Raw genomic sequence first — 9,739 nt, forward strand, 5'->3', positions numbered from 1 at the left:
ACACATCTAATGGAAAAGATCACAAGTACATGAAAAGCAATCCAGGCAGGGAAAAGTAATCACTGAATTCTTCATGATGGATGTAATACATGATTGGTAAAGACAGGATTTTTTTTAAATGGGTTCAGCAAGTGTTGAATCATTTTCTGCTTAAAACAGAAATCAGTGGCAGTAATAAACTCTTGAACTGTGAAATTCATTATCACGTCCTTAAAAATGAATACATTTATTTTCAAAATACATAGCAATGGAATAAACTGAGAGGCATTGAATATGACATTTAAATGTAGTCCATTTAAAAACAAAACTACATTATTTAATATAATACGCATAAGAATAATATATTATACTATCTATATTATTTATAAGAAAACATTTTATTTTAATTTTTTTCTAAATGTACCTTCAAATTGAAATTGTGCCGTTTTGTATAATCCAAGTCAAAATGTGTCTAAACGGTTATTCTGAAAATTAGATTTTCTGTTTCCATTATTTTTATTTATGTATAATCTAATGATAATCTGAACACACTGTATTCTAGAAATCCTTCACACTGATTATTTCCTGTCCTGTCCTTTTGCAACAGTCACAGATTCCGTGGCTAGTCAGAGAGTTGATTTATTTCACAGTTTTTTTTTCACAGTATTTAAAATTGCATCCTTCACAATATTATCTTGCTGTAAGTAAATGCAATCATGCAAAAAAAAATTGTTTCTTGTGTTTAACAAGGCCTGACTCATATTTATGATTATTTTTGCGCTAGCTGTCTTCATAATGTGGAAAACGTATGAAATAAAACATGAGTAAATCCTTAAAGTAGCTATTGACTAAAGTTTCTCTGACAACCGAGGACCCTAACAGCGGAGAAACAAATAATCATCACACCACTAACGTACAGTGGAGGATAAAGACCCTTTCTTGTCTCGTGATGGCACTGCAGCAGGACGCTCACAGCACTGAGGTCATCTCTCACTGAAGGCCGAGTGCTTTAGCATTCTATGGGGCGGCAGCATGAGAGCATAGCTTGCCACTCAAGCCTTATTGATGGAATCCAATACAAAAAAATCTGATGCGGGGTCATTGATCGAAGGTCTTGGCCTATCTCTGCTCAGCTTGAAACGGAGTCCAGTGAAATAGCAGCTGTCACAAAGTGCTCACACAGACATGGACAGCAGCTCTGAGAAATGGGAAAATGTCAACGCAATTTATGTATATGCAAGAACTGAAGGCCAAGCTGGGAATAAATTATACAACACCCTCTGAACATGTGTAGGCAGGGAGGCAGACTCATTTCATTTTTCAGTATTTTAAATAAAAAACACTACACAATTTTAATGAAATAAGTAATCGATTAAACAACAGCCAAGCATAACTGATCAACAAAATGCTCTAGCAATGTCTTTGATTTCCTACTGAATGGGCTGAGAAATATAGTTTAACCCACGATATAAATATATCACAATATGGTACGTTTATCCAATATCACAATCAAAGGGATTTGTGGAGGAAGAATTCAGATCCTTAACTTAAAAGTTAAATTGATCACCTGATCCTCATTACCTCATTACCTCTTGTATTTAACCCCAGTGTTTCCTCTGCTTCTTGTTAGATCATTTCAGTCGTTTGTCCTGTCTATACGTTGCTGAGTTCCCGGTATTGTTCCTGTTTCCCTGGATGTTTTCCCGTGAGTTTTCCCCCTGTCTTTTACCCCCGGACCTCTGTGGACTTCTTGCTTGTGTTTTTGGACTTTGCTACTTGGTTTTGGATCCCTGTGTTCGGTTGTGGACCTTCTGCTAATAAAGCATTGTGTACCTGCTCCCGCCTGCCTCCGTCTCTCTGCGTTTGGGTCCTCACCTCGCCATACTGTGACGGAGAAGACTCTTTATGAAACATTACACTGAATCAATAATTTGAACAACAGATGTGTAGAGTGATGACATAAGACTAAATGCTGCAACACCACAGAGATCTACATTAGATGAGAACTTTTGCTTCAAAAAAGTGTCTTACAGAAAAAAATCTGCAAAAACAGTCCTAATAATGGCACCTTTACTGTAGCAATTGGAGTGTTATAATTAGCATTCAGAGTTTGGCAGAGTTTCTAAGTTCTGGCCCAATGGACAGAGAGTAAACTCCACAGGGGAGTCCCCGGGGAGCGAGACATGCTGGGTGTGAGAGGGGTTATTGGACTGTGCTGTCTCTGACTGTGAGCCACTGGGGACGAAAGCAGAGCTGCCTGATGGTGCACTGAAGCCTGAGTGTGACACCTGGGCTGTCTGTCACGGCCACAAACACAGACAATGTGACACTTGACGGGATGGGAGTTGAGGCTGCAACACCAGAAGTCAAGACCCGGCTGACAGAAAGGATGAAAGGCTTGCAGTTCAACTCAATAATTTCCCCGACACACTTTAATCCAAGCCTGTTTGTCTCCTTCCTTCTTTCTCCTCTTTCTCCTTTCACGTGTTTATGGCCCTTTAAATAAATTAGGGTACTGAGGAGGCTGAACCCATCAAATAGTCTTTTGAACTGTGTGTGTGTGTGTGTGTGTTTTAATCAACAGTGTGAGGCGTGTGACAGTCTAAAAAGAGGCAGGATGAAGGGCTGCAGTGCCAGAGAGCTTTAAGAGGAGTTCTGACAAACAGGCTCTTACGATGAATTTCCCAGTCTGCATCGCTAAACTAAACTGATATCCAATTATGTTTCCCACATCGACAAGCTAACGGAGCAGCTGTGAGCAGCAAAGGCTTGCAGTGTCAGAATTGGCCAGGCGCAAGACAGAGAAACCCAGGACCTTGAAGGAGATGTCACAAGGAGGCCGGAGTCAGCCGCTTGAGTGAGCGATGGTCCACACGCTTGCCTGAAAGCATGACATTGCCAAAGGGGGAAAAACACCATTTTATCATTCAGTGCGATTCGCACCCTCTCTCCCTGTCAAACATGCCATATGTCCCCGTCACAGGTCGTCTTGCTGGCTTATCGAGTGTGACAGGGCTATTCACACACTGCTCCCAATCAGACACCATCTCCTGCAGAAAAAAATCCCCACCATAGCACAGTGACAGGCTGTCAGGCAGAGGGCACCAACCTCCACAGGGCCTTGGCTGAGAGACTGCCCATACGAGGGAGGGGGCAAAGGCCAGGGGTTGCAATGGAAGACACAACGCAGGCATCCACACGTCCACACACCTCCGACACACTCATTTTGTTGACGGTTTTCCTCCGTTATTCAATCAGCAACAAGGCAAAGCTACACTCTAAGTCTTTAGACTCTAAGTCTGACTCTAAAGTTTTTATGTATGAAAACCTCATTTCTTTACATGCACTGTGAAATACATTTGACTGGATGAAACAGCTCATTTGTCTGACAGGAAATGAAAAGGTGGTTAGTTAACCTCACCTGGGACTTTACCCTGCAACCTGGTCACCTGCTTATTTCCCTAACCACCAGACCATGCGAGCCCTTTGTGTTGCGCCAATCTGAGGCTACAAGTCAGGACGGCCAGAGGTCACTGAAATCCATGTGTAGGGCGCACAATCTCACAGCTCTAAAGATTTGCTTCTCTTGATGCACTTCTGGAGTCTGCAAATGTTTACTTTGATGCCAAAGAAGCTCAGTGATGCTTAGCCACTTGGCTCCATACACAATAACACTGCAGATGCTGAATATATTCACTAAGTGAGCAATCAGTTGCAAAGTGGGCTGAAAATTACACTTATCCCACACCTCATGATGATATGCATAGAGAAATACATCGGAAAGCAAGAGAAGGAGCAGAGGAGCAGGGGGGAGAAGTGGTATCACCTGATCTGTCTTATCTTAAAAAGCGGCGGGATGTGTCACCTCAACTCTTCAGAAAAAGAGATAGAACCCTCCTGGCACATTTTTATATGAAAGATTTATGTGAAATGATTGCTAATCTATGCAAAAAAAAAGCAATCAGTGACTCATTCATAATGCATGAGCAACAAGATACCAATTTTGCAACGCTTTTGGATTATTAGATGTTATCGTGAATGCAGCAGATGAAATATGAACACTCCTACCTGTCCCATTGTAATTACATGACTGCAGTGGTTGAGAGATACACTGGGAGAGGGGAAAATGTGCAGAAAGAAACATACAGAAAGACAGACAGACAAGCAGACATCCATTATTATCTGACTGCAGATAGCTCTAAATGGGAATATTTGTTTCTAACAGCTTTATGTATCCATTTGTGCCCTAATTTATCAACCTAAAAGCTGTGGTTTTAAGTACATCTGGCTGACATTTTAATGGCCCATCAATCACGCAGTGTCATGTGATAACATTTTGAGATCATCCTCCTCCCTGAGCCTCAGAGACAGAAAAAAACTGAATCCAATAAATTGGCTGCAATCCCAGGGAAATGATGAGAACCTATTTCTAATTCAAATGCAAGTTTAAAATTATGAATGCTCGATAAGCTGCTTCTCAAATTAATGCAAACCAAATTTTATTTAGGATATTTTTGTTCTTTATAAACCTCTAATGCATTAAATATATTAGTGTGCCAGTTTCTAAACTGCAGTTTAATGCCCGACTAAAAGAAATTACAAATCCTGTTTACATTACTGGTGTCAGATTAATAAATGCAATATATTAAAGTCTAATATTTTTCTTGTAAAGGAGCCATTAAGGCACACAAAAAACAAGAATTAAACTGACTTGATAAAAACATTGCTAAACCTCCCAAAAAAATTGCACTTTTTCTCTTAAAATTTGAACAAAAAGAATCCAGACAAAGTGCTGAACTTTGACCTTTCCAGTTTGATGAGGGTGTTTCCAACACAACCTCACATGCAACTGGTCCCATATGAGACTGAGACCAGCACAATGTAGCACAGCCTGTCTTCTTTCTTCATCTGTGTAAAAGAAGAAGAAACACACACACACACACACACACAGAAGCCTGACTTTTTTAACTTCAGTATTAACATGTATGGATTGCACCTGGAAGTCTTGTGAAAAGCACTGACAGATTTCATACTTTTACATTCTGGGCAACTTCGACACAAGGGAGTTGCTCTTAACACGGAGCACAGCAAGGATGAAGGGTGGTATGAAAAATCAATGAGGCTTTTCAAAGGCAACAAGAAAAACCAGCGCCTTAGCCTGCAATTAAACAAGAGCGCTCATGGCACTGAGGGATGACATAGTGTGTTGCAGGTGCCCTCGACTTCACAGAACCAATTACAGGATCAATACAATGACATGATACAATTCCATGATGGAAAATGGGACGTTGACTGGGATTCACTCTGTCATGTGTTTCAGGTGTTTACAATAATACAGCTCAAGCAGGTCTATACACTGTGGGCCCATTATGTAAACATGAGTGAAGCCCAGTTCTAGACCAAACAGATCCCCCACGTGGAAACTTCAGTTGAAATATTTTGTCTAAGAGAAAGAGGCTTTCAACATGGGGGGTTGTGAAAAAAACCTAAAGCGGCAAGAGATACAAAACTGATGACATTCCCATCAGCCTCAGCTATACTTTGTATTCAGTCCTAATTCACAAATCTTGGTATGCTAACATGTTAAACTAACATGAAAAACATTGTACCTGCCAACCATCAGCATTGCAATTGCGTGAATGTTAGCATTGACATTAGCATAGCATTTAGCTCAAAAGACCTTATAAAGATGCTAGTTTGACTATAGTCTTATTTTCATATTTGAATTACTGGATAATTGTACCGCTCACCTCCTTCTTCACAAGTGGTTAACTTCTGCAACTAATCATAAGGGGACCCAAGCTCTGTTTTGAGGTCCAAAATGGTTAATGCTGAAACCAGTATTCCAACTGCATATTTCAAGGAAAGCTTACATTGGGTGAAAAAAATATATATTTTGAGGAACTGGGACAAAAAAATAATGCTATGTTCCTCCCTAAAAGTAAATCCTTTGGCAGCGCCCTTGTTCCCTGCGGTCTTAATTGGACCCCTGCTACTAACACCGCCCGCCACCCCCGACTTACCGAAAGGGCAAACACCCCCAGGAGGATCATACAGTCCTTCATGAGTGAGAGGAGCTCATGATGTTGACTCTGTCTGTGAGGCGATACGAAGGCTGGGAGTAGGGTTGCACAAATCTTCCCTGCTGTGGCCAAATGCACATCCTCTTTCGACACAAATCTCACAACATAAATTTTAACACACACAAGCTATTTTTCAACATAACAACCGACAAAATACTGTGAACCAGAAGCCTCTTTATGTTAATGCAAATGCTCAGTATATGGAGTCAAACACTGAATCCCTGTTGGTAAAACCAACGGCCAACAGCAACATGATATCTTGTCAGTCAGATCTAATTCTGTGTTCAAACTTAATGGCTCCTGACAAGCAAATCACCAGTGGACTGAGGGACCAGAGGGAAAGTGCCTCAGTGAGCATGACCACTCAACAAATTCACATTTAACATTTCATTCCTCCTGCTTGGACAAAATGAATTATACATCCTTGATTCTCCCACATTGATCCATCCAGAGAAAGCTCCCTCAACGCTAAATGTTAAATGATTTGTATGTCCCCTTCCTCACTATTGGGACAGCATCTCTCTCGTTCTGACATTCTCCCTCTATCCTTGACCCCCTTTCCTCACTCCCTCTGTTATCTGAAATAATCTAAGGGCCTCTTTAGATTCTATTCATCAGAGCAGAAAGAAGCAGGCGCTGACATTGATAAAAAAAAATACCATCTGTGCCTTGCAGGGGTAAAAGGAGTGAGAGAGAATGAGACAGAAAAGAAAGAGAGGGGCTTCAAATGAAACAGGCTCTGTTGTCTCCCTCTTGCCCCCCTCGTCAATGCCATTTCAATTGAAAAGCGCAGTGGTAATTAAATTCCAGCAGGGGTTAGGGGCAACTGTGCGGCGCACTGACTGGGGGCTGCCCTGACATAAAGATGACACAATTCAAGAAGACAGAGGGGGCGCCAGGCAGAAAAGAAGGGAGGGTGACAAATGTTGTGTATTCACATACACTGCCAGATTCATACTACTCATTCTTCATGACATTTAAAAAATAGGAAATGAAATGGATATTCAAACTCAACTGAATCCCACTATGACCTTTTACCCAAATCAGGGATATTCTAAACAGATCCTTCTTCTATTTCTGCGGCATTTGCTGAATATTTCGTAATGCTTAAGAGGATGAGCAATTAGGTGGAGGAGAATTAGTATTTGGGACAAGTGTGTGTGTATGTGTGTGTGTGTGTGTGTACATATGTGTGACTTACAGAAGGACGCTTGTTGTTGTTGATTCACATTATAGCAACTCTAATCCAGAGGCTCCAGAGAGGCCACACACTCTCTGCTGTCCCCCCTGTCCCCCTGTCCCCATCCTCTATTAGCAAAGCAAAAGCTAGTTGGTTTTTGACAGCAGGAACAAAAAGTGCATGGCATGCATTATTTAGAAATAACATATTCACCAAACCCCAACAGATATTTCTCTTTTTTTTTGAGATTTTAAATTCATAAATCACTGAAAAGGATTTGGTTTCGGCATTATTTTGCATTTAAACACTTTTATGTTAGGAGTAGAGCATAGTAAAAAGGGTGGATTTTAATTCAAAAGCAGTTGCACACATCTGTCTTTACAATAACGTGTGAGAGTAAGAGCTTTACATTATTTGTAAAACAGTTAACATTATTATTTTCTGGTTTCACCAACATTGTTTATGATGCAGATAAATATCAAAACACCGTCACTGTGATAAACCTCTCTGTAAAGTATGAAAACTCAAGAAAAAAAAAAAGAACCAAAAATCAATTTAATTCAAACTTTTATACTGCCATAATTTTCTGTAAAATTACCACTTTTATTCAAGCAGTTATCAACCAACACGTTACAGTACCAACAGTGAGCCTTAATGATTGACGGTTATCTAATCCATTAAGATATGTTGGCCCTGCATTAAACATTTAGATGTAAATATAAATTAATTCTGTCTGTGCTTTACTTACACGTTAATTAATTTATCACAGCCACTTACCAGAAATCCTGTTAAATAAAAACCATTTGTGCAACTCGGATGCCATCTAGTGGACAACGTGCTCAGTACATATAATTGCACCCTTAAGTCACTTCCCCACAGGTCTAAATAAATGTCAGTAACGTGTTAGAGACACAGTTGCATTGTTGTTAGTTTCAACCTGATTGGATTGTTTTTCAGTCAGGAAAACACAGAAAGCTCTGTACACCACTCAGTGCGAAATGTCCCTTGTTCCACACGGCCCACTTCATTGGTTGAACTCTTGAGGTGAAACAAAAAACTGTCCTCTTGTTCAGCCACAGCCTCAGTAACGGTTTAAAATCTCCAGAACTTCCTCCTTAACAGAGAGAGGAGAGTGCTGCTGGACACCCGGCCCGCCAATACTTGTTTCCCAGCAGTCAAAGCCACAGTCCTTCAAGTCCTGCACAGTAGCCTGGACAACAGAGGAGTCTGTTTCTACAAAACAAACAAGTCATAATAAAGTCATGTAAAACAATAAATAAATCAAGTTATGTCAGGCTGGGCTATAGTTACCCATTAAAAGATAAATGGATTGCAAGCTAACAAGACAGCTGCTGTTTCATGTTTAGTGTACATGACTAAAACGGGCTACAACGCTACTTTCAGAGATGAACCTGCAAAGTCTGTCAGTCCCAGCTAAAGGACACACAAAAACCTTGTCACTTGAAACAATGACCTAATGGATGTGGAACAATAAGGATTCTGCAATCGATGCAAACATCTGGCACTTCCCTGCTGTTTGTTGCAAAGGAAATGGTCCAAAGTCCACATCAGCTGCACAGTAATACTAATGCTCACCACGTATCCTGCTAAATTTAAAGCTTCAGATACAAGAGCAGCTTTAAAACAATGATAAAATAACTCAAAGTAGTGCTTGCTCCCTTAACTCAAAGATTCTCTGAGAACATTACAGACACCAGATGATCCTTTTGAAAATAATTGCAATTCACACTGATGGAAATGCTTGCTAGAAAAACAAATAAAGAGCATTTGGAAATCTATTCAGAGTATTTTAAACTTACGAGAATTCAGTACGCTACAGGCTGCAGGCATAAACAAAGACTGAACTTGCAGCTTCTTTGATTGTTGGTTTTCAAAGAGAGGTTGAAAGGTTTCCTCATAACCAATTCCACAGTGGTACCCACACACTAAAGGATCCTCCTTGTGCAGCCTTCTCATCATTTTCTGCCACTCAAATCATTGTTTCAGAGAGGAGGAGTGAAGGAGCGTTTGGGGATCACAGAATATTTGTTGTCAGCAGGAGTCTGACAGTTTGGCTTATCAAATTCAAGACAAATCCAATGGAGGATGCAGTATAGCCTTACAAAATCAGTGATTTGTTTCAATCAAAATGCATAATTTAAAGTGGAGAGGCAATAACAACAGCAGGTAAAGAAGGGCTTTACATTTGATTAAATCATCGCCCACTGTTTCGACCATAGACCTTCCTCAGAGCATGATAAGTGATCCATCTCTGGGATTGCTCCGTTGCTGCTGGAAATGTTGCCGCATGTCCTTCTACTTGGCTGGATGTCCGTTACCTTCTGCTTTCTTCGTGTTGGGATTTTAAACTTGAGTTGATTTATGACTATGGTTAACTGCTCCTCAGATCTCTGGAGGGTAAATCCAGACCGCTAGCTATGATGCCCCTGACAATTATGTGTGCGCGCGCATTATATATATATATATACATATATAT

At 40.5% G+C, this 9,739-nt stretch overlaps 1 protein-coding gene across 1 annotated transcript in view; it reads right to left on the reverse strand.

The window, feature by feature from the left end:
• Positions 1 to 7,779: 7,779 nt before the first annotated feature.
• The window catches only part of mvk (mevalonate kinase), a 9,020-nt gene continuing 7,060 nt past the window's right edge, over positions 7,780 to 9,739 (reverse strand). Inside the window, exon 10 of the mRNA XM_034870767.1 lies at positions 7,780 to 8,475. Within this exon, the coding sequence (XP_034726658.1) occupies positions 8,324 to 8,475 (152 nt within the window). The 3' untranslated portion in view covers positions 7,780 to 8,323. The remainder of the gene's footprint in view (positions 8,476 to 9,739) is intronic.

The sequence above is a fragment of the Etheostoma cragini genome, chromosome 5 (genome assembly GCF_013103735.1).
Source record: "Etheostoma cragini isolate CJK2018 chromosome 5, CSU_Ecrag_1.0, whole genome shotgun sequence".
In the NCBI taxonomy this organism is placed as follows: Eukaryota; Metazoa; Chordata; class Actinopteri; order Perciformes; family Percidae; genus Etheostoma; species Etheostoma cragini.